The sequence below is a fragment of the Pseudorca crassidens genome, chromosome 10, assembly GCF_039906515.1.
Source record: "Pseudorca crassidens isolate mPseCra1 chromosome 10, mPseCra1.hap1, whole genome shotgun sequence".
NCBI classification, from domain to species: Eukaryota; Metazoa; Chordata; class Mammalia; order Artiodactyla; family Delphinidae; genus Pseudorca; species Pseudorca crassidens.
In genome coordinates, this window is record NC_090305.1 from 22626532 (window position 1) to 22652648 (window position 26117).

A 26117-nucleotide genomic window follows, 5' to 3' on the forward strand; every position below is an offset into this window, starting at 1 on the left:
AAGGCTTTGCCTACAGACCAAAGAATACCAGGGATGACCTCTGGTATGATCCCCTTGGCACCAAGTAATCAAGCAAGGTGGTATCACGACACAGAGTCAGATGATCAAAAGTGGCAAATTTCCCAGGCTCAGCTGACAATGAGAGCATACGTAAAAGTGGTTAGAAAAATCATCTTCATGCCAGTTACTATTTTCAACTTCTCCTACTTAGTACTAATTCTCTTAGCTTCCCATAACCAAATATTTGCATATGAACAAGTAGCAGCCATGGTTCTACAATCTGACTAGTCCACTGACCAACTCAATGTCTACATCAAGGACATCTGGATATTGCAGTGTCATGGAAACTTCTCTCTGGTGAAGTGTCTACAGACACCAGTGAAATTTAAAATTTATACCCTATATTGGGTTGAATAGTGTCCCCCCAAAATTCATGTCCACTAGGAACCTCAGAATGCAATCTTATTTGGAAATAGGGTCTTTGTAAATGTAATCAAGTTAAAATGAGGGCATACTGGATTAAGGTGGGCATTAATCCAATGACTGATGTTCTTTTTAGAAGAAGGAATTTTGGACATGGACACAGACACACAGACACACAACGAGAACACCATGTGACAGTGGAGAGAGAGACTGCCAAGAAACAAAGGATTGCCGGCCACCACAAGAAGCTAGGAGAGAGGCATGGAACATATTCTCCCTCAAAGCCTCCAGAAGCAATCAACCTGACCAACACCTTGATTTCAGTCTTCCTCCAGAACTGTGAGAAAATAAATTTTGTTCTTTTAAGCCACCAGTTTGTGATACCTTGTTATAGCAATGCTAGGAAACTAATACATAACCCCCTCCCAGTACATGGTTTCCTTCTATGTGCCCTAGGATTTAGGATTTTTTTTATCTTCTCAGACAGAAAAGGATAGATATCAGTGCTAGTAACTGTATTAGCACATGGAAAGGGGTACTCGTGAGAGCAACAGAATGACTGAGCAGTTCAAACCAAAAGAGCACCTTCACAGGCGATGTAAAGGGCAGGGAAATTTACTTCTGAAGGCTCTATAAATTGAGACCCTTTAATCTCTGCAGTAGTTTTTTAAAATATCTACAAATTCTTTGATACTCTAGGGAGGGAGAAAAGGGCAGCAGTTAAGAAGAATTCCTGGAACTCAGTAACACATTAGTTGTGAAAGAGAGAGAGGGAAAAATCTCAGTTCATACATGTTGAACTCCAGATGTGTGAGTTTCAGGAGAGACATATAAGCCAGAAACAAATTTTGAGAAACTTTAGCATACAGATTAGCAGATCTCAAATGAGCTTCTCTGGCCAAATGCACAAGAACTGTCTGGGGAAACCTATGAAAACACAGAGTGCCAGTTAATATTTAAATGAACTCTATAATTAAAAATTTACTACTACTAGTAAGAGATTGTGATGGAGGTCTAGATATGAGAAATAATCAAATATCAATTATTTCTTACTTCTTTATCCAAGCAATGAAGCACCTGGTATGCTTATCAGAAACAGCCAAAAAAATGGTAACAGCCAAAAAAACAGCCAAAAATTCATAACAGCCCAAAAAAATGCTAAATTAATCTGTTTTTTAAAAATGAAGATCTTGGGACTTCCCTGGTGGCACAGTGGTCGAGAATCCACCTGCCAATGCAGGGGACACGGGTTTGAGCCCTGGTCTGGGAAGATCCCACATGCCGTGGAGCAACTAAGCCCATGTGCCATAACTACTGAGCCTGCGCTCTAGAGCCCACAAGCCACAACTACTGAACCCGTGTGCCACAACTACTGAAACCCGCTCGCCTAGAGCCCGAGCTCCGCAACAAGAGAAGCCACCACAGTGAGAAACTCGCGCACCACAACAAAGAGTAGCCCCCGCTTGCAGGAACTAGAGAAAGCCTGTGCACAGCAACAAAGACCCAGCACAGCTAAAATTAAATAAATTTTTTTTAAAAAATGAAGATCTATTGAACAAATAAAATAAGACCTAAATAAATGGAAAGCAAACCACATTCTTGGCTGGGAAGACACATAAAAAATGCCAACAATACCCAAATTAAATTATACATTTAATGTTTTTCTGTTTAGAATCACAATAGGTTTTTCTCTTTTTCTTTGACTGGAGGGAACAGTAAAAAATGATTTCAGAGTGTATACGGAATACATGTCCAAAAACATCTAAGAAAAAGTATAAAAATAACAGGAAAGAGAGACTTGCCTGTCTAGATTTCAGAAAATACTATAAAATCAATGAAATAAAATCTATGGTGTTGGTGTTAAGAAGAGATAAATAGAAGATTAGAATATAGAATCAAAAATCCAGAAACAGATCTCACTATGAAAGAATTTCAGATATGACAAGTGTGATAGTTTAATTCAATGAAAAGAGGGTGATTATTTAATAAATGTAGCTAGCACAACTAGCCATCCATCTAAGCCATCTAATGCATGCTATTCAACAGTAACCACTAGCCACATGTGGCCACTGAGCACCTAAAATGCACCTAGTCTAGAATTGAGATTTGATGAGTGTAAAATATACATTGGATTTCAAAGACTTAGTCTGAGAAAACATAAAATATCCCACTAATAATTGCTTAAAATGGATTACATGTAAAAATATTTTTGATATAATGGGTTAAGTTGGTGAAATAAAACATTACGATTAATTTCACTTGTTTCTTTTTACTTTTTTTAATGCAACTTTGACTTAAAATTACTTAAGTATCTTGCATTTTATTTCTACTGGACAGCACTGCTCTAGAGAAAAATAAAGATCTTCCCTTTACATCATATTTTTAAAAACAAAGATAAAGACTTAAATGTAAAAAATAAAAAACACTGTAAGAAAACCTAGGGAAGTAAATTAGAATCTGAGGGTCAGGCTAGATTTCTTAATGAGGACAGTGTGTCATGTGTGTGTATGTATGTATGTATAAATTGATAAGCAAAAGACAGACAACCCAACAGGAAAAACAGGCAAAAGACAGGATTGGAAATGCACAGAAAACAAATCCCAATAACAAACAAACAAATAACAACAAAAAGATATTCAAAATTACTAAGTAAGAAAAAGTGTAATTCAAATAACCAAGACATTTTTTACTGGCCAGAGAAAATAAAAGCAGATAATAACTCTCTCTCCTGGGGATGTGGGAAAGGGGAAAGTTCATACACTGCTGCCAAGGTAAATGTAAAGAATAACAGCCTTCTTAAAAAGCAGTAAGGGGGCTTCCCCAGTGGCGCAGTGATTAAGAATCCGCCTACTACTACCACAACTACTGCAGCCCGCACACCTAGAGCCCATGCTCTGCAACAAGAGAAGCCACCGCAATGAGAAGCCCACACACCACAACGAAGAGTAGCCCCTGCTCGCCGCAACTAAAGAAAGCCCACATGCAGCAACAAAGACCCAACACAACCAAAATTTAAATTTTTTTTAAAAATGCTGTAATGAAATATGCATTAAAATTAGTACTACAGTTGTTCCGCACAGATACCAAAATCCACTGATGCTCAAGACCCTTCTAAAAAATGGCAGCCCTCTGTATCCACAGATGGAGAACCTACAGATACAGAACCCACGGATACAGAGAGCTGATTGTAAATAATACCCTTCAACCCCAGAACCGTTTTCACAGTAATGAATCCACTAGCACATAAGGACAAATGTTCAGAGAATCTTTAGTCTAACACTACTTATGCAGCAGTAAAATAAAATAAAATAAAGAGGAAACTAAGGCAAAAGAAAGGAAACTAAGTAACAACAGAAAACTAAGTAAATGCCCATCTGCTAATAAAGGTTGGACAATGTATGTCACCTGCAGAACAAGACCTGTTATGCAATCATTAAAATTTTTTAATGAAAATAATTAGCAAAAATTTTTAAATATGAAAATGTCAACACTGGCTCCACTGTAAGCAAAGAGACTATCTCATAACATGCTGGTGTGGGCAGAAATCGGTACAACCTTATGGGAAGGAAACTAGAAGACAATTAGAATTTTAAATTTCCGTGCCTTTTGATTCAGCAGCTCAGTTTCCAGGAATCTGTCCTACTAATACAGATGGTATGAAAATTTAAGACATACACGCAGAGCAGAAGCAAGAAGAACTACAATTCTGAAGCCTATAGAAGAAAAACCACATTCACAGAAAGATAGACAAAATGAAAAGGCAGAGGACTTTTTACCAGATGAAGGAACAAGATAAAACCCCAGCAAAACAACTAAATGAAATGGAGATAGGCAACCTTCCAGAAAAAGAATTCAGAATAATGATAGGGAAGATGATCCAGGAACTTGGAAAAAGAATGGAGGCCAAGATCGAGAATATGCAAGAAATGTTTAACAATGACACAGAAGAACAAACAAACAGAGATGAACAATACAATAACTGAAATGAAAACTACACTAGAAGGAATCAATAGCAGAATAACTGAGGCAGAAGAACAGGTAAGTGACCTGGAAGACAGAATGGTGGAATTCACTGCCACAGAACAGAATAAAGAAAAAAGAATGAAAAGAAATGAAGACAGCCTAAGAGACCTCTGGGACAACATTAAACGCAACAACATTCACATTATAGGGGTCCCAGAGGAGAAGAGAGAGAGAAAGGATCAGAGAAAATATTTGAAGAGATTATAGTCGAAAACTTCCCTAACATGGGAAAGGAAATAGCCACCCAAGTCCAGGAAGCACAGAGAGTCCCAGGCAGGATAAACCCAAGGAGACACACAGTAATCAAATCGACAAAAAATAAAGACAAAAAAAAATTATTGAAGGCAACAAGGGAAAAACAACAAATAACTTACAAGGAAACTCCCATAAGGTTAACAGCTGATTTCTCAGCAGAAACTCTACAAGCCAGAAGGGAGTGGCATGATATATTTAAAGTGATAAAAGGGAAGAAACTACAACCAAGATTACTCTACCTGGGAAGGATCTCATTCAGATTCAACGGAGAAATCAAAAGCTTTACAGACAAGCAAAATCTAAGAGAATTCAGCGCCACCAAACCAGCTCTGCAACTAATGCTAAAGGAACTTCTCTAAGTGGGAAACACAAGAGAAGAAAAGGACCTACAAAAACAAACCCAAAACAAGAAATGGTCATAGGAACATACATATCGATAATGACCTTAAACGTGAATGGATTAAATGCTCCAACCAAAAGACACAGGCTCGCTGAATGGATACAAAAACAAGACCCGTATATATGCTGTCTACAAGAGACCCACTTCAGACCTAGGGACACATACACTCTGAAAGTGAGGGGATGGAAATGGAAATTCCATTTGATATCCATGCAAATGGAAATCAAAAGAAAGCTGGAGTAGCAATACTCATATAAGATAAAATAAACTTTAAAATAAAGAATGATGCAAGAGACAAGGAAGGACACTACATAATGATCAAGGGATCAATCCAAAAAGAAAGTATAACAATTACATATATATATATATATATATATATATACACACATATATATATACGTATACACACACACACACACATATATATATACATAAGGCAACTGCTAACAGCTATAAAAGAGGGAATCAACAGCAACACAGTAATAGTGGGGGCCTTCAACACCTCATTTACACCAATGGACAGATCATCCAAACAGAAAATTATAAGGAAACACAAGCTTTAAATGACACAATAGATCAGATAGATTTAATTAGTATTTATGGGACATTCCATCCAAAAACGGCAGATTACACTTTCTTCTCAAGTGTACATGGAACCTTCTCCAGGACAGATCACATCTTGGGTCACAAATCAAGCCTCAGTAAATTTTTTTTTTTTTTTTTTTTTTTTGCGGTACGCAGGCCACTCACTGTTGTGGCCTCTCCCATTGCGGAGCACAGGCTCAGCGGCCATGGCTCACTGGTCCAGCTGCTCTGTGGCATGTGGGATCTTCCTGGACCAGGGCATGAACCCGCATCCCCTGCATCGGAAGGCGGACTCTCAACGACTGTGCCACCAGGGAAGCCCAAGCCTCAGTAAATTTAAGAAAACTGAAATCATATCAAGCAATTTCTAATTGTATTAGAAATCAATTACAGGGAAAAAAACATTAAAAACACAAGCACATGGAGGCTAAACAATGTGTTACTAAATAACCAAGAGATCACTGAAGAAATCAAAGAGGAAATCAAAAAATACCTAGAGACAAATGACAACGAAAACATGTTGATCCAAAACCTATGGGATGCAGCAAAAGCAGTTCTAAGAGGGAAGTTTATAGCAATACAATCCTACCTCAAGAAACAAGAAAAATCTTAGGTTCCTACACCTGAAAGAACCAGAGAAAGTAGAACAAACAAAACCCAAAGTTAGCAGAAGGAAAGAAATCATAAAGATCAGAACAGAAATAAATGAAATAGAAACAAAGAAAACAATAGCAAAGATCAATAAAACTGGTTCTTTGAGAAGATAAACAAAATTGATAAACCTTTAGCCAGACTCATCAAGAAAAGGAGGGAGAGGACTCAAATCAACAAAATTAGAAATGAAAAAGAAGAAGTTGCAACAGACACCCCAGAAATAGAAAGTGTCGTAAGAGACTACTACAAGCAACTCTATGCCAATAAAATGGACAACCTGGAAGAAATGGACAAATTCTTAGAAAGGTATAACCTTCCAAGACTGAACCAAGAAGAAATAGAAAATATGAACAGACCAATCACAAGTAAGGAAATTGAAACTGTGATTAAAAATCTTCCAACAGGGCTTCCCTGGTGGCACAGTGGTTGAGAGTCCGCCTGCCGATGCAGGGGACATGGGTTTGTGCCCTGGTCCGGGAAGATCCCACATGCCGTGGAGCAGCTAGGCCTGTGAGCCATGGGCGCTGAGCCTGCGTGTCCGGAGCCTGTGCTCCGCAACGGGAGAGGCCACAACAGTGAGAGGCCCGCGTACCACAAAAAAAAAAAAAAAAAAAAAAAAAAAATCTTCCAACAAACAAAAGTCCAGGACCAGATGGCTTCATATGTGAATTCTATCAAACACTTAGAGAAGAGCTAACACTCATCCTTCTCAAACTCTTCCAAAAAATTGCAGAGGAAGAAAGACTCCCAAACTCATTCTATGAGGCCACCATCACCCTGATACCAAAACCAGACAAAGATACAACAAAAAAAGAAAATTACAGACGAATATCACTGATGAATATAGATGCAAAAATCCTCAACAAAATACTAGCAAACAGAATCCAACAACACATTAAAAGGATCATACACCATGAATAAGTGGGATTTATCCCAGGGATGCAAGGATTCTTCAATACATGCAAATTAATCAATGTGATACACCATATTAACAAATTGAAGAATAAAACTATATGATCATCTCAATAGATGCAGAAAAAGCTTTTGACAAAATTCAACACAACACCCTTTATGATAAAAACTCTCCAGAAAGTGGGCATAGAGGGAACCTACCTCAACGTAATAAAGGCCATATACGATAAACCCATAGCAAACATCATTCTCAATGGTGAAAAACTGAAGGCATTTCCTCTAAGATCAGGAAAAAGATGAGGATGTCAACTCTCGCCACTATTATTCAACATATTTTGGAAGTCCTAGCCACAGCAATCAGAGAAGAAAAAGAAATAAGAGGAATACAAATTGGAAAAGAAAAAGTAAAACTGTCACTGTTTGCAGATGACATGATACTATACATAGATAATCCTAATGATGCCACCAGAAAACTACTAGAGCTAATCAATGAATTTGGTAAAGTTGCAGGATACAAAATTAATGCACAGAAATCTCTTGCATTCCTATACACTAATGATCAAAAATCTGAAAGAGAAATTAAGGAAACACTCCCATTTACCACTGCAACAAAAAGAATAAAATACCTAGGAATAAACCTACCTAGGGAGACAAAAGACCTGTATGCAGAAAACTATAAGACACTGATGAAAGAAATTAAAGATGATACCAACAGATGGAGAGATATACCATGTTCTTGGATTGGAAGAATCAATATCGTGAAAATGACTATACTACCCAAAGCAATCTACAGATTCAATGCAATCCCTATCAAATTACCAGTGGCATTTTTTACAGAACTAGAACAAAAAAAATCTTAAAATTTGTATGGAGACACAAAAGACCCCGAATAGCCAAAGCAGTCTTGAGGGAAAAAAAACGGAGCTGGAGGAATCAGACTCCCTGACTTCAGACTATACTACAAAGCTACAGTAATCAAGACAATATGATAGGGCTTCCCTCGTGGCGCAGTGGTTAAGAATCCGCCTGCCAATGCAGGGGACACGGGTTCGAGGTCTGGTCCGGGAAGGTCCCACATACCACAGAGCAACTAAGCCCGTGTGCCACAACTACTGAGCCTGTGCTCTAGAGCCCATGAGCCACAACTACTGAAGCCCGCACACCTAGAGCCCGTGCTCCACAACAAGAGAGGCCACTGCAATGAGAATCCCACGCACTGCAAAGAAGAGTAACCCCCGCTCGCCACAACTAAAGAAAGCCTGCGTGCAGCAATGAAGACCCAACGAAGCCAAAAATAATAAATAAATAAAATGAAAAAGAAAAAAAAGACAATATGGTACTGGCACAAAAACAGAAATATAGATCAATGGAACAGGATAGAAAGCCCAGAGATAAACCCATGCACCTGTAGTCAACTAACCTATGACAAAGGAGGCAAGGATATATAATGGAGAAAAGACAGTCTCTTCAATAAGTGGTGCTGGGAAAACTGGACAGCTACATGTAAAAGAATGAAATTAGAATACTCCCTAACACCATACACAAAAATAAACTCAAAATGGAGTAGAGACCTAAATGTAAGACCGGACACTGTAAAACTCTTAGAGGAAAACGTAGGAAGAACACTCTGACATAAATCACAGCAAGATCTTTTTTGATCCACCTCCTAGAGTAATCGAAATAAAAACAAAAATAGACAAATGGGACCTAATGAAACTTAAAAGCTTTTGCAAAGCAAAGGAAACTACAAACAAGACGAAAGGACAACCCTCAGAATGGGAGAAAATATCTGCAAATGAATCAATGGACAAAGGATTAATCTCCAAAATATATAAACAGCTCATGCAGCTCAATGTAAAAAAAAACCAAACAACCCAATCAAAAAATGGGCAGAAGACCTAAATAGACATTTCTCCAAAGAAGACATACAGATGGCCAAGAAGCACATGAAAAGCTGCTCAACATCACTAATTATTAGAGAAATGCAAGTCAAAACTACAATGAGGTATCATCTCACACCAGTTAGAATTGGCATCATCAGAAAATCTACAAGCAACAAATGCTGGAGAGGGTGTGGAGAAAAGGGAACACCCTTGCACTGTTGGTGGGAATGTAAATTGATACAGCCACTATGGAGAACAGTATGGAGGTTCCTTAAAAAACTAAAAATAGAACTACCATATGACCCAGCAATCCCACTACTGGGCATATACTCAAGAGAAAACCATAACTCAAAAAGACACATGGCACCCCAATGTTCATTGCAGCACTATTTACAATAGCCAGGTCATGGAAGCAACCTAAATGCCCATCTACAGTCACATGGATAAAGAAGATGTGGTACATATATACAATGGAATATTACTCAGCCATTAAAAGGAACGAAATTGGGTCATTTGTAGTGAAGTAGATGGATGTAGAGACTGTTATACAGAGTGAAGTAAGTCAGAAAGAGAAAAACAAATACCGTATATTAACGCATATATGTGGAACCTAGAAAAATGGTACAGATGAACCAGTTTGCAGGCAGAAATAGACACAGATGTAGAGAACAAAGGTATGGACACCAAGGAGGGAGAGTGGCGGGGGGCAGGGTGGTGGTGGTGGGATGAACTGGGAGATTGGGATTAACATGTATACACTAATATGTATAAAATGGATAACTAATAAGAACCTGTTGTTTAAAAAAATAAATTAAATAAAATTCAAAAAAAAATAAAAGACACATTCCTTATTGAGAAGTTAAAAAAAACAAAAAAGACATATGGGCAAATATATCAAATCATTACGTTGTACACCCTGAACTAACACAGTGTTACACGTCAGTTATATCACAATAAAACTGAGGGAAAAAGATATATGTACAAGAATGTTCACTACAGCCTTTATTTAATAAGACTTGGAAAAACCCTAAATGTTTTCTCTAAACAAAATGGCTGAATAAATTATACACCTACATAATGAAGCAGTGCTATAGACTTGAAAAAGAACAGGTAGTTCCAATGTTACTGAATTGGAAAGATAATAGACAGCCAGTATAAAGTATAAAAAGCACAGTGTAAAGTGTAAAAAGACTGACGACCGTCTTTCTGTAGTTTAAATTTTTTATAATTTAAAAAAATGGTGGGGGAAAATTAGATGCTTTGCCTTCTTCTGAGGAAGAATTTCGGAAGTCTGGACAGTTGAACCCTCTCCCTCCCCAATCTACCATATCTCATATCTGACCTCAAGCAGTTTTCTACCTGCACTGCTAATACATCCTTTTCCTCTATGTGACTCAGTGGTTCCAAGTTATCTTCTGATATAAAAGATATATCAGATATATCTTTTACTGATATAAAAACAATATTAAAGTGTATATTTAAATTTTTTAAATTATCCTTCATATTACTATTACTCATTTTTGCATATTCCTATGTTGGAAATCCCTTGTTGATATAAATCAACGTCACAATTCAGTGTTATTCCACCTCTCCTGAACTATAATCTCGTTTAATTTTAGACAACGAATACCTTTCCTTGTTTAAAAAATGTACTTGTATCTTAGTATATTCATAAATCTCAGCCAACCAAGTTTCACAGGTCATAACAAATTTGTGTTATGATTTCAAATTTCCTTTATTATTATTTTGTGTGTTATCATATAGACAGATGGAAATAAGAGATCATAGCATTGTGTTCACTCACTTTCCCAGGCTTTCTCTCTTGAAAAATACTGGGTACTTCATTACTGTTCTATGTCAGGGGTCAGCGAACTATGGTCTGCTACCTGTGCTTGTACAGCCCACAACCTAAAATATGTGTTTACATTTTTAAATGATTGGGGGTAAAATCAAAAGGAGAATAAAATTTCAAGGCAAGTGAAGAATTTATAGGAAATTCAAATTTCAGCAACGCTCACTCATTTACTATAGTCTAACGCTATTTTCATACTACAAAGACAGAATTGAGTATGGGCAACAAAGCCAAAAATATGTCCTATTTGGCTCCTTACAGGAAAGGTTTGCCAAACCCTGTTCTATGACATAGTACATGCCCTTCATAATTTTAGAGTTTTACCTAGACATTCTCCCCTCTTTCCTTCCATATTGAGCGTAAAGTCATCTTAATAATCTATTAGTCTCCAGGCCACCACATTCTTCATACTCCTCAGAAATGCACTTCCTCCTGGAAATTTGCTTAACATTACCACACCCCTGGCCACCTACAAACAGAAAGCCAGAATGAAGTGCTAGCCAACACCTTAAAAGTTACAAATCATAACCAGAACCAAACCTCACCACGCTCCCTATAAAGTAAGGATAAAGAAGCTGACCGCCCAATTTGTGGCTTTCAAACTACCCTACCTTAGAATGAGGCAGTCCGTGAACTAGAAAGAGTACTGCTGCTAAAATTCCCAATGGTCAAATAACAATGAGGGGAAAAAAAGTTAATAAATGTAATTTTATCAAGCTTAATCCTCTTCAAATCACTGCTACTGAAAAAAAGTGAACAAAAACTAAAGAACAGTGAAGAAAAAGCAGACCAGCTGTATTTAGCATGCCTGACCCTAAATCTTTATACCTCCCACATGAGATATTTTCTGCAAATAAATAGTTCCTGGCTCCCAGGATGAGAGGTTAAATACTGCACAGTGTTTGTAAACAGCATCACAACTTACACAGGAACAAGTTGGGCCATTGGGCCATTTCACCTCGAAGGGTACACCAAAATTTGTTCATTTCTTTCGGTTAGCATTCTGTATGCCAAGTGTTGCCAGAGAGTAGGCGGGGCAAGCTGCGTTTTCAACCAGCAGTGTCTACTCTTAGCACTAACTCCTGCCCAGCCGCGGCACACCTTTCCCCAGCCCCAACTTCTCCCCAGTCCCATCACCCCTTTACCCAGCATCCACTCCTCCCCAGCTCCATCAACTCAACTCAGCACCTCCTCCCTCCCAGTCTCATCACACCTCTGTCCACCGACTCTTCCTCATCATCTCGCCCTCGTCCTCCAAAGTCACAAGGCTGCGAAGCTTCCAGCAACAGGACAGGAAAGTAAGGAAGCTATAACGCAGGAGTCCGGAGCCGCCGCAAAACCACCATCTGCTCTTGCGGAGAACCTCAAGCCAAAGCCACAAAACTGGAAAAAGTCGGGATTGGCTCGCACCCAGAAGGGGTGCTCACTGCGCGCTCGCTGCGGTCGGGCACCGAGCGAGGAGCTGAGGACACAAAGGTGAGCAGCAGAGTCACAGTACCAGCTCTTTCGGGGCTCCCACTCCATCGGAGGAGGTAGATCATTTCCGTAAAGCTCGCCTAGCAAGGACAAGGTGACCAAGCATCCGAAGCCCACGGCAGGGAAAACTGAGCTAATCCTTTAATGTTAAAAGGCTTAAACTCAACTTGTCGGAAGTGACGTGCCAGCTGAGACCCGCAGGTCCACCACGTAATTGGCCGCCGACTCGGCGAGCCACCTTCTCCCGGGACTAACCTGGAGAGAGGAGCAGTGTAGCTCAATGTCCGCAACCCGCCCTTGCCCCGCCCCCGGCGGCTCCCAGCCCCAACCGGGACCAGCCCGAGCCGGGTCAGCGCCCGGGCCCACACCCTGGGCGGGACGGGCCCGCCTGCCCCGGCGCCCGTAGGCGCCCTGTGGGCAATGGGCTTCAGCGCTCCGCCACGCGCATGCGCGGCCCTCTTTCTCCAGAGGATTCCTCGGGTCACCTGGACGACTGCATTTCAGCCACCTGCCCCTCCGGGTCTCTTCTCGCCCTTCACTCCTCCTGCTGGTTCTCCCCTCCGGCCCCCCGCCTTCTCCTTGTTCCGCAGGCGCCGCTAGGCCCTCCCGCGGTCGCCCGCCGACACCCAGGCTTCCACTGACACGAGCCTCTCGGCGCGGCTTCCGCTTCCGGCGAGTATTGTGTGTCGCGCTGCGGGGCGGGGGCGGGGGGAGGAGGAAGGAGGGAGGCAGCGCTCCGGCGGCTCTGCGCCCCGCACTCCCGGACCCGAAGCCGGGAAGGTAGGTGCTGTCCCGCCGCCGCGCCGGGGCCTTGGGGCCTGCCCCTGCTGACCGGCTCCGCACGCCGCGTCCTAGCGCCCCGCGACTGCGTCACCGGCCCCCCGCACGTAACCACAGCTGCCTCCGCCCGCCTCGGGCCCGGGCGGACGTTTTGCCGCCCCGGCGACGTCAGCGCGTCCGGCGTTGCTTGGCTACCCCGCCGTTCCCCCGTCCCGCTGCCGCTCGCCTCCCCGGGTGAAACTCTTACGCCGTCACCGCGGCTCTCGGCTGCGTCATAGCGGCGGGCATCCCACCTTCACGTCACACCTCCTCCTCACCTGGACACGCATCCCTCCCTCCCTGCCAACAACGACGTTTCCTCTCCCCGCACTCCAGTCCCCCTGCGCCAGATCTGGCGGGAGAAGATGGAGACGGGGGTGGGACCGAGTTGTGGACCACGCTCAGGAAAGGGTTGCAAGGTGGGACCCCCGACAGTGGTAGAAACAAAATGAGGACGGCTTTGAAGTTTGCCCTTCTACTGAGACACGAGGAATAGAGGGGGAAAAATGACCAACCCAGAGACACCGAAGGCTTAACTAGTGCTGTAGCTCCAAGTCCTCTCCCCATACCTCCCTAACCTTTCCCCATTTCTCTTCCACACTACTTCTTTGCTAGTCTAGATCCATTCTGCCCCCTAACTCTGCATACAGTTCAACTCATCCCAGGTGAGGAGACCACCTAATTTCTAGAAGATTAGAGAAAGGGAAGGGTTACTCGTCAAAGTTGGATTCCCAGAGGTAGAGAAAAATCATCTGACTGAACTTCTCTCCTGGTTGAGGGAGGAAATTCAGGTCCAAATAAGCTGTCAGTTCCTACTCCAAATTAAACACTTTTCACGTGTGCCGTCAACATATACAGGAATAATCATTGTTAACCCAACTCATTACATGGCCACTTCTCTCTCAACACATAGACTTACTAAATTTCCTTCTGTTGGATCCCTTAGGGAGGGGGGTTAAGGGGATGGAGAAATCAGCTATTTCATGGATAAAAGTGGTGATGTTTTAAGGATGGAATAGAGGACCAGTCTTCTACTTTATAAATCTCTTAGATGCATTTCCAATTCTTTTGAGGCTTCATTAGAAGTTTTTGATTGCCTCTTTACTTTTCTCTCTCTTAATTCCCAACCACTCCAGAACCTATTAGTTGGAGGTACAGTACATCCAAGGAGTTAGTTATTGATAACTATTTCAAAAGACTCCAGTCACTGCTGAATACTTAAAATAGACTTGTCAGCTCTCTCTTCAAAAAATTATTGCCCTGGGCTCAGTAATAGACTCTTTAGTTGCCATGAATTTATCACTTTTCAGCAGTTCCAGATGTCCAGATGCACTCAAATAGAAATGAGTTGTATGAATAATTTCATTCCAAGAAAAGGGCACACTTTCTCTAGGCTAGCCTGATAAAAGGAAGAATAATTTCAAACTTTCTGAAAAGAAGAGGTTGTCACCCTTGCCTAACTCATTCTATTTATTACCCTTTGAAAGACTGAGAGAACAGTGGCAGAGAATCAAGCTTAGGCTCCAATGGGCTATTGTAGTAAAACTCTTCTGTAATATTAAACTTTAAAATATACTCAATTTAAGAAATCTTAATTAATGCTTTGGCACTCTTCGCTTTCCCATACTCTTTTCTCATCTATTAGAAGAAGATGTCACACTAGGAATACATTGGTCTGAAACTATTGGTTCTAAGATACAAGTGGAATGAACCTGGATCAGGAGAAGTACTCAGCTAGAGTTGAAGGAAGCCTCTGTTTCTAGCAAGAGAAAGCAGTGGTAAAAGACAAGAGATTGAGGGTTGTGTGTCATTTTGCTGAAGAGAAAAAATTGATGGCTGGGAGTCACAAGTTTTGGAAATGGAGAAACAAAAGAGGTTGATGTAGTGGAAGAGAAGATGTAAAATACTATGATGGGGCTAAATCTGGAGTTAGGATTTAACACGGGGGTAACTGTCAGGCCAGGGATGCAAAATAAACTAAACCTCCAACTGACTTTTTTTTCTCTTCTCCCATCCTAACCTCAAGTTAAATAATGGCAGAGACAAGCCTGTTAGAGGCCGGGGCCTCTGCAGCCTCCACAGCTGCAGCTCTGGAGAACTTACAGGTGGAGGCAAGTTGCTCTGTGTGCCTGGAGTATCTGAAGGAGCCTGTCATCATTGAGTGTGGGCACAACTTCTGCAAAGCTTGCATCACTCGCTGGTGGGAGGACCTAGAGAGGGACTTCCCTTGTCCTGTATGTCGAAAGACGTCCCGCTACCGCAGTCTCCGACCTAATCGACAGCTGGGCAGCATGGTGGAAATTGCCAAGCAGCTCCAGGCCGTCAAGCGGAAGATCCGAGATGAGAGCCTCTGCCCCCAGCACCATGAAGCCCTCAGCCTCTTCTGCTATGAGGACCAGGAGGCTGTGTGTTTGATATGTGCAATTTCCCACACCCACCGGGCCCACACCGTCGTGCCACTGGACGATGCCACACAGGAGTACAAGGTAGGGAACCAGACACATGATGCCAATGCAGGGCAAGAGGGAGGAGCACAGAGGATGGGAGACTCCCTGGGTAGAGGATTGTAAGTTCCTGAGGGCAAGACGGTATCTGATCCTCACTCTGTAGTCCCCTCAGAGCTACGTACACGGGGGCACGCAGTATGTCTGATCAGTTATCCTCAGGCATGAAGAAGAGCAGTAAGGACTACCTAAAAAAATTCTGTCTGACTTTTGTAACACATTTGAGTATGTGTGGTCTTGGAATGTATCATATTTTTCATAAATGAATGAAACCATGTGGAGAAGATCAAACTTAAGAACTGAAAAATGGTCTGGTTTCTTCATTCTGTCCCCCTGCTCAGCACACCCCTTGTTTACCCACTGGTACTGGGAACAGGTATCAGCATTTTAGAATGATCCCCAACAGGCTAAGCTGAGCCAGTCTGTTTGCATCTTCCCCCAATAAAGGATAATATGGCATCTGGTTTAACTTACTGCTGGGACACAGGGTAAATGTTTGAGTAAAAGGAATTAGAGAATTTAATGTCTTAGCACTTTATCAAGTACTTTGTGTAATTAATAAGTGTTAATAATGTTAATAAAATCTTGGAAATAAGACTTTATGGTAGTTTGCAGAATAAGTAATCAAGATTTTATTATATTGGCAAGTGGTTAGAATTGGATAGGAAAACAAGTTTAAAGAAGGATATCAGGGTACAGGAGGTCACTTTGACAGTAACAAGCAGTTCCTTGAGTTAAAAAATTAATAGGGCTGGGGAAGGACAGAGAGTTGGTGACAGTGGAACAGTGAGATTCAGTGAAAGGAAGGTTTGGTGAGCAAGGGAGGTGATGGAGGCAGGCTGGTGGCAGGAGAAGGGACCTATAGGAAGCTGACACCTCAAATGACAGGCCAGGAAGGGAGTTGGATCAAGAGACAGATGGATAGGAAGCAAACAAATGGTTTAAAACAAATGGGTTAGCCTCTGAACGTAGGATGTACTAGCCAACCCCAAATGCCATTCTCCCACTTCTCACCCCTCAGGAAAAACTGCAGAAGTGCCTGGAGCCCCTGGAGCGGAAGCTGCAGGAGATCACCCGCTGCAAGTCCTCTGAGGAGAAGAAGCCTGGGGAACTCAAGGTAAAGGCAGGCAATCCCATTTGGGCTGCTCTGCAGGCAATTAACTGAACATTAACCACACATTATTTAATCTACCAGTTCTGGTTTATTAGAAAAATGCTGTTCTCTCAAAAAAAATGATATTTTATTAGGCTTGACTGTGATTAAACATTGTACTTAAATTGTCATGGATTAAGAATTGAGGAGAAGGATGTAAGAAGTGAAGGACAGAACATCTTATACCTGGCGAGTTGAGGGAGTTCATGCCCCTTGGCCTCCTTTTCTTTGTAAAGCAGGGAAGGAGGCTCTCTGCTGAGAGATCCTTAGAGGGATTGAGGAAAGGAGAATGTGGAAGGTGCACTGGGGAGGAAGGATGAAGGAGCTGCCCAACAGCACCCGGAAGAACCTCCCAGCAACATTAGGACCACATTCTCTTAATTCAAGTAAGCTCAAGTATGCTGGATGATAATGGTTCCTAGAATGTTCTTACCCCCCTCATCCTCTACCTATAGGATCCTGTCCATCCTAAGATGAAAACCACTTCCTATGTAGCCTTTCCTGACCCTTTAGAAATTAGCTTTCTTAATTTTCATACAGTTTCACATCTCTTCCATAGCATTACCATATTTGTAGCATGGTAGTTTGGTATCTGCCTTATTTCTTCTGTTGGACAGTGAAACATGTATTAATTATAGTGGTAATAATACCTAGTATTTATTGAATCCTGTGCATTAATTCCTTAGGTGTCCATGACATTCCAAACTTAGAAGATTGTATTAGGTCTGCCCAGTTTTTTTTGTGTGTTTTTTGTTTTGTTTTTTTTTATGGTACGTGGGCCTCTCACTGCTGTGGCCTCTCCCGTTGCGGAGCACAGGCTTCAGACGCACAGGCTTGGCGACCATGGCTCACAGGCCCAGCCGCTCCGCGGCATGTGGGATCGTCGCAGACCGGGGCACGAACCCGTGTCCCCTGCATCGGCAGGCAGACTCTCAACCACTGCACCACCAGGGAAGCCCTGCCCAGTTTTAAGTTCTAAGAGTTCAGGCTATACTTGGCCCAAGTGGGACATAGAGGAGGTACAAGACAAGGAGAAGGGAGTCCAGGAAGTCATATTTGACAAGAGTGAACTTAGATACCCTGTAAGGTAAGTATTGTTATCCCCAGTTTACACAGTAGGAAACAGAACTTGGATAAGTGTCTAGTCCAAGATCATATAGCCAGTATGTGCAAAATCAGAGATACTAATTCTGCAGAAATCAGTAAATATTTACTAAGCTTCCAGTATAGGCCAAACCCTGTCTTTGACACTGGGGAACAATGATGAGCAAAAGCACAGTCCCTGCCCTCCTTGAGCTTACAGTCAAGTAGAGAAAATATAAATGACATGGCACAAAAAGCACAGTTGCATATTCCTAAGAAGACAGCAGAGAAACTTGATTGCATTAAAGGCTTCCAGAAGAAATAATGAGTTTTTGGAGTTGAGATTTAGGGATCACCAGAAATTAAACACAGGTTTGAAATCAGTAGAAACACTATTTTTTTTTTAACAATGACATTTCAACAGGAAGCAAGTATTATTACCTTAGTCCTTTATACATTTTAACAAACAAACATTTGAATTTTTTTTAAATTTGAACTAATTTTGATTGCAAAGGTGAACGTTAAAAAAAAAAAGTTATTTGTCCTTTTGGAGGGCTCCTGAAGAACTTAAAATATGTGAAAATGAAGCTTATTCCCAGTCATTAGCTTTCCTCTTCCTGTTGATCACCTTCTTAAAGGTAAAGGATAGAGAGGGGAATAAAAATTTTAAAAACCTGCTAAATAGGGTTTCCCTGGTGGCGCAGTGGTTGAGAGTCCGCCTGCCGATGCAGGGGACATGGGTTTGTGGCCTGGTCGGGGAAGATCCCACATGCCGCGGAGCAGCTGGGCCCGTGAGCCATGGTCACTGGGCCTGCGTGTCCGGAGCCTGTGTTCTGCAGCGGGAGAGGCCACAACAGTGAGAGGCCCGCGTACCACAGAAAAAAAAAAAAACTGCTAAATGCTTGAACAGAACTGTGGTTTTTTTTTTTTTTAATGTATATTATCATTTTAATGGTCTCGGAAACTGTCACCAACTACCAGCATTCCTTCAGTGACCTTTTGAACTCTCTCCCTCATCCCCACCTCCAGACCCAATGCCCCTTTTAGAAATAAATAATTTGTAATTAATCATGCTGAAATGAAAATTATGGATAAAATGATCTATCCATATAATTTTTAAAAGAGACTATCATGCCCAAATATAGTGTAATATAATACAACATAAAAGTAATTTATAATAAAATCTGGTATGTAAACATTTAGGCATGACTACCCTGAAAGACACTACAGTGTAGTTTTATCCTTGCACCTATATCAACATGCAACAAATACAAATTCAGACTGACGGAATTGTGTAGTAATGTTGACTCGAATGCCACTAGCAGTTTAGCTGTTGGTGCCATAATTTTTCAAAATGATAAATAACTTACAGTAAAGTTCTAAGAAAAACAAAATAGTCTTAATGAGTTTTCAGCCATTCCTGAAAAATTCAGGTATATTAAAACCATATAAGAATTACTCTGTGTTTGTATATAAAGTGGCATTCAAGTCTAGGACTCCATTTTTTTAATATCCAGCAGAACATTAGAAAATGGTGCAGTTCATATTACTGGGTTGTCTTCACACATTGGAGGAGTGTTAGCATGCTTCCCAGGAGCTCCCCCAATCATGCAAACAAAAATGCCCCCTGTTTCCAAAACATTTCTAGAGGGAGGTAACACCCTGATTAAGAACCACTGCCCTACAAAATAGAGGGAAAAAAAGAGAAGGGATTATGAGATTATACGAGAGCCCTTTGCTTTCTTTTTACCACAGTTATGAACCTAAATTCTACCCATACATCACCCCTAAACACACAGACACACAGGAAAAAAGGCTGTGTTTTACTTAATGGTAAATGTTGTGAGAATATATTTTGTTCCAACATGCTCCTGAGGAGGCAGCAGTGAAATGGGAAGCAGCAAGCAGCTCTAGAACTGGAGCTAGTCAGCCTCTGCTGGGAACTAGCTTGAAATCTAGAAATACAAGGCTTGTAAGGCCCACCTGGCTTTGCAGCCCCACTCTCTATTCACCCTCAACCCTGCCTTCCAGGCCCTATCCACTTCCTTCTTCCAGAGTCCCAGTCTCTGCTTCTAACTTTGCTTTCCTCTTGGCTGATTCCTCCCCATCAGACACGTGATGCTTAGGGAATCCTTTGGGGAGATCACTTCTTGTTGCCGTTGAGGTGCAGAAGGGAGGATATGCCTGCTGATAACTCTCAGAATGCGTTATGGCTGGAGTTTGAGTCATATATTATCCAGTTTCAGAAATGTTAGAGGTTTAACTGAAAGAAAGCATGTTTCAAATTTCAAGCAAATAATTTACTCACAAACTTCTATAACCTGTTTCTGGGGTGTAAACTGTCAGTCTCTGAAGTGACTTGAAACTGTTGAACAGGTTCAGCCTTGAAATCTACATTTATAACAACCTGTTACTAAAATCTTGTTGATTCTGATATTTTTCCAGTTGCTTCTCTGGTTTTTATCAAGTAAATGTCTTGCAATGTACAAATGATAACAATCTCAGACTTTCCAGTACTTTCCTTTTCTTGACAGATTGCATTAACTAGAACTTTAGAGTAGGCGATAGCAGAGGTATCTCTGATATCTGTAATAGTACATGTCATATTATTGGGTTCTTATGTCTTGAATATTTTTACTAAAACATAGAAGTGTAGCTTTTTTAGAAGCTAATTTAATAAAGAAGATAAATTTTTTAACATTGGTTTATTTTTTTATCTCCCCAGTGTTCTTCATCCCATCATCAGTAGGGGTGACAATGAGGATGGAGACATTCTTTTCTTTTCTTTTTTTTAAATTTTTATTGGAGTATAGTGTAGAATATTTTGTTCATTTCTACTGTACAGCAAAGTGAATCAGCTATACCTATATATATATATATATCCCCTCTTTTTTGGATTTCCTTCCCATTTAGGTCACTACAGAGCACTGAGTAGAATTCCCTGTGCTGTACAGTAGGTTCTTATTAGTTAGGGATGGAGCCATTCTTTACAAAGGGAAATTCCAGTGGAGAGAAACATGAGTGTCCTGTTAAGCTCTTTCCAATGACACTGGAAGTCTGTGTGAATTCATACACATGGTGGGTGGGGAAAGGCACTTTATGCCCCACTGGCCCTGTTAAACATAATACCCACCCTCTGTTCTCAGAGACTAGTGGAGAGTCGTCGACAGCAGATCCTAAAGGAATTTGAAGAGCTTCATCGGCGGCTGGATGAAGAGCAGCAGGTGTTACTTTCACGACTAGAGGAGGAGGAACAGGACATTCTACAGCGCCTCCGAGAAAATGCTGCTCACCTTGGAGACAAGCGCCGGGACCTGGCCCACTTGGCTGCTGAGGTGGAGGGCAAGTGCTTACAGTCGGGCTTCGAGATGCTTAAGGTTCGACCTTTGCCCCTGCATAGCCCCTCAGGCCAAGCGCAGTCTAGCTTTGCACAGGCCATTCTGTCAGCCTGCAATGCTCACTCCTCCGCTCTGCCTCTCTAAATCCAATTCTTTCTTCCAGACAGGCTCAAAGGATCTTTCTCTACAGAAAGCCTTCTCTGATTTCTCCCATCCCCTTCTGATCATTTTGGTGTTCTTATGTCTTGTCAACAATTATGTGCTTAACTTGTACCAAAGAAAAAATTCACTCTTTTGAGAGGAGGGCAGTCTAGTCTGAATTAGTGAAAAAACTATGCGTTAAAAATTGTGTAAATGCAGTAACCGTTACTTTTAAGTCCTGGAACTTGATTTACCTAGTGCACAGAAAGAATAGAAGCATAGTTTGAAGGACACTTGAAATAATGTATAAGTAATATATTGCTTTTGATATGTAAATGGTGCCTCTAAAATGTTTGAAATAATCTGTTTTCTTAAGCAAATGAATGGTCTTAGCAAGGCTGCAGGAAACATTTCTTCTCTTAGAGATCACATTACCAGCATTTGAATCAGTGAGGCTTCGTTGTACATTTATCTGCATGTTATATATTGCTTGGTATTTACTCTCGTGTCCTTTCATGTATGTGTGTTCTGCCTTCCACATTAAACTGGGAAATCCTTGGGGGGCAGAGATTTGTCTTCTTTGTCTTCTGGACCCCAAGTATTCACAAATCAGGATTGGCACACAGTTATTAATATTTATTAACCAATACTAGACAAGGGATACCAAACCACAACGGGAGAGTGTGATTCGTTCCTATGCCAGCCGTCTGGAACTATCTGTACTGATCCTCAAGGAGACAGGTGTGTGGTTGGTACTTGGGGGACAGAGTAAAGAGCAGACACAATCCCTGTCCCTGGCATTGAGTCCCAGTGTTCTTGAGGAACAAAGACAAGCACACAAGAAACTATTTGGAAGTGATATCAATTACCAAGCTTCATGATGACTGAGAGTTGAAAGTGGGGGTTAGGTTGGGAGAGATGTACTCAGATCCCTCTGGAGCTCGGCCCCTTGCACTGTGACCCATAGTTTGCCTTATGCCTATTTAATAGATCTAGAACTTTTGGGAGGAGGGAAACCTTTTGCCTTTAGGACCCTTGACTACCAGGACCAATATTGCTTTCTTTTCTCCTTCCTCTAGGATGTCAAAAGTACCCTGGAAAAGTAAGTGATTCTTGTATCTCTTTGAGTGAGTTAGGTCTTGGCTTAAAGAGTAGGGCTACAATAAGGAGTTGGGGGAATAAGGATGGGAAAGTCATGCAGTGTCTGGGTAGAAAAAGGGAGAAGGTTTATTGCATCCATGAAGCCAGTCAGAGAGCAAATCACTGGGAGTACTAGTCCCTTACCTTTTCCCTCTGAGCATCAGGACTTCCTAGATACAAAGATAATGAAATAGAACCAGATTCTACCTGGGCCTATGGGTGGAATTGTGTCCAAACAAGATGGAAGGAGGAACTGGTTGGGGGCGGGGGGGGGAGGTGGTTATCTATTTGCATGAAATATAACAGTACCTCCAGAAAGTTCTAAGGCTGATTATTAAGATAAGGGTTTGTCTAGGGGACCATATGGCTTTCCATAGATAGGCAAAAGAAAGCAATAAGCAAGAACTTGTCTTGAGGGAGGAGAAAGTGTGAGGATGGAGAATTTTAATTTCTCCCTAGAGATGACAACATCTTAATACTCACTAAGCTGGAGCTTCCCCTGACCCTGCCCTTTCTTCCCCTATCTTCCCATCCCTCCTAGATGTGAGAAGGTGAAGACCATGGAGGTGACTTCAGTATCCATAGAGCTGGAAAAGAACTTCAGCAATTTCCCCCGACAGTACTTTGCACTAAGGAAAATCCTTAAACAGCTAATTGGTGAGTTGTTCCCAAAAGGAAACTAGCAGAGGGAATCGACAGAGAGAATCGACAGAGAGAAGAAAGTCTTTAGGTCCTACTTTATCTGGACTTCACTTATCCCCTCTGTCACTTTTCATGTCCATATTCACACCCACTCCTTTACCTGGTTTTCAATCTCACTCTGAGTCACAGAACTCAAAGTGAGAAGCCTCAGGTGTCGTCTACTCTTAGTCCCATACTTTTCTAAATAGGGACCCAGAGAGGTTAAATAATTTGCTGAAACTGGTCCCCTCTTGAGAGTGAAAGGGAGTCTTATTAATACTTACTTGGAAAATAGTCATAAGCCAGACTGTCCAGGGAAACAGACACATGGTCACTGTATCGCTAGACTATAATGCTATCTGGCTCTGTACCCTTCTTAACATTTTTATTTTTTTTTACCATTGGACTGTGCCTTGTGCTTCTCCACACAGTGAGATGGATGATGATGTCGGGGGGGATGGAGGGAGGACCAGGCAGGAGCCTAAACCACCAGCCCTTGCAGAGTCAAGAGATCATTACCTGTTTATTTTAGGGCCAGGATGAGAAACGAAGCCACTGTTCCCTCCCCTCCCCTCCCTTAGGTGACACCAAGGATTGAGAAAGTTAAGCAAACCACGGGGTTCTGGGGGCTTTCAGGGAGCAGGCTCTGCAAAGGCAGGCTGGAAGAGTGAGGCAGGGGCGTTTAGCTATTCCCGTCCTCATCTAGCTCCCCACTCTGGCTTCTCCCGCCAGCGGATGTGACCCTGGACCCTGAGACTGCTCATCCTAACCTAGTCCTGTCGGAAGATCGTAAGAGCGTCAAGTTCGTGGAGACAAGACTCCGGGATCTCCCTGATACACCACAACGTTTCACCTTCTACCCTTGTGTCCTGGCTACTGAGGGTTTCACCTCAGGTCGACACTACTGGGAAGTGGAGGTGGGCGACAAGACCCACTGGGCAGTGGGTGTGTGCCGGGACTCTGTGAGCCGAAAGGGCGAACTGACCCCACTCCCTGAGACTGGCTACTGGCGGGTGCGGCTGTGGAACGGGGACAAGTATGCAGCCACTACCACACCTTTTACCCCTTTGCACATCAAGGTGAAACCCAGGCGGGTAGGCATATTCCTAGACTATGAGGCCGGTACACTGTCTTTTTACAACGTCACAGACCGCTCTCATATCTACACCTTCACTGATACTTTTACTGAGAAACTTTGGCCCCTCTTCTACCCAGGCATCCGGGCTGGTCGGAAGAATGCTGCACCACTTACCATCAGGCCCCCAACAGATTGGGAGTGACAGGTAGGGACGTGGGAATAATCAGGGTGAGGCAGGGTCAAGAGCTACGGGCCTTCCTTCCTGTGACCTGCTGGAACGTCTTCGTGTCTGCCTGGTTCCAGTCCTGAACCATCTGGGAGAACACCTTGGTTTCTAGAATGGTTTATGGGGAGGAGTAGTTAGGACTGGGCTGGGACGAGAGCACTGCAGTGTCTCCCTCCTCACTGTTAGGGTGGAGAGCTGGTTCCCAGGGGGTAGTCTCCTCTGAAGTCCATCAGGTTTTCTATTGCACAAGGATGGGTTGGAAGGAAGGAGAGGCTTTTCCAGAAACAACAAGTCTGTGGGAGGGTCTGACTTGCTCAAACCAGAGGAGGAAACAGAACCCCCTGTACATCCTTTTAGGGGGTTCTTTGACCCAAAACAGTCTTGTTTTTTTAGGAAGATCACAGGGGTCTTGGTACCTCTAAATTGAAATAAAGATGAATGACAGTTGGGTGTAGAAGTTGAGGAGTTATTTTCAGGGCAGAGATTGGGCATCAAGAAGGTTAGAAATAAGGTCAGGAAAGGGGGCTAAATGAACAGATTCCTAAAGAATAATGAAGGGGAGAAGGGTTTCTTTGGTTGCCATTATGAGTAGGATTGGCCAGAGGTAGGAATGTGGGGAGGAGGGGGTAGGAAGAAAGAGAACCCAGGTCCCTGCCTTAGCCTTCAGCAGAGATGGCTCATCGCCCACCTCCTTGTAGTTGCTCATCTCCACGAGCTGTTACCTTGCTCATCTGGAGAGGCAAGATGCAAGAGATCCTGCAAGACACATCTACCCTTTCACTGCTTTCCCAAGGGAACTTGGAAAGGAGAGAGTCAGGTATTAGAGGAAAGAGAAAAGTATTCCTATCCAAAGCCCTGGCCTTAAAGAATGCTACTAAGTAGCTACTCCCAAGTTGTCAGCCTTGTTACCTGGCTAAGGTGTCCAAGCCAGACAGGGAAAAAGAAAACGGAGTCTTCCTCACCCTGGGGACAGGGTAGAAGAGGGTGGTATGTATAGGGAAGGGCCAGATAGGCAAGTTCCTTTGGCCTGTGTGCATCTGGCCTGGAACTAGTGTTCACAAGAGCCGGATTTTGTTTGTTGCCATCCTTCACCTTTTGCCATTTCTCATATCAGAGAATGTAAATCATTTTAATGTTAGGCCAAAATAAACAACCTGTAGGGTACATATGTTGTCAAAAAAGGTAAAGCAATGCATGCCAAACCAAACTAAAATGACTGGATTATCTGCTACTTGGGTAACCAGGGGTTCACAGAAGATTAGGACAAGAAACTGCAGTTTATTGAGGGCATTTCAGCTGCTCCTACCACCTCAACAGGACTTTGTCCAGACTCTCCTCTTACCTTTGTGCCTTGACTGTGGTTCTTTGTGGCAAGATGCTTTGGTTGGTAAAACATAATATGGAACAAAGGATCCACTGAAGTGATCTATGTGTCCTGTGTTAATTTGATGATAATCTCTGTTGATGTGTAAGAAATGGGTGTTAAAAATG

General features: G+C 42.2%; 1 protein-coding gene and 1 long non-coding RNA gene across 3 annotated transcripts in view; one reads left to right on the forward strand and one right to left on the reverse strand.

Moving 5' to 3' along the window:
- Positions 1-13085, reverse strand: part of LOC137231800 (uncharacterized) — a 31292-nt gene extending 18207 nt beyond the window's left edge. The window contains exons 1-2 of the long non-coding RNA XR_010946733.1: positions 12949-13085; positions 12201-12718 (exon numbers count right to left, since the gene is read on the reverse strand). This is a non-coding gene — a long non-coding RNA (uncharacterized lncRNA). The remainder of the gene's footprint in view (positions 1-12200; positions 12719-12948) is intronic.
- A 21-nt stretch (positions 13086-13106) lies between these two features.
- On the forward strand, positions 13107-26051 carry TRIM39 (tripartite motif containing 39). 2 transcript variants are annotated; one of them, XM_067752391.1, is made up of 7 exons: positions 13107-13243; positions 15309-15768; positions 16808-16903; positions 21169-21399; positions 22581-22603; positions 23183-23298; positions 24055-26051. In XM_067752391.1, exons 2-7 carry the CDS (start codon positions 15316-15318, stop codon positions 24600-24602), a joined length of 1467 nt encoding a protein of 488 aa, XP_067608492.1. In that variant the 5' UTR covers positions 13107-13243; positions 15309-15315; the 3' UTR covers positions 24603-26051. The 2 variants fall into 2 exon arrangements, with proteins under 2 accessions (XP_067608492.1, XP_067608493.1); XM_067752392.1 differs by lacking the exon at positions 13107-13243 and adding an exon at positions 13471-13701.
- The last annotated feature ends 66 nt before the right edge of the window (positions 26052-26117 follow it).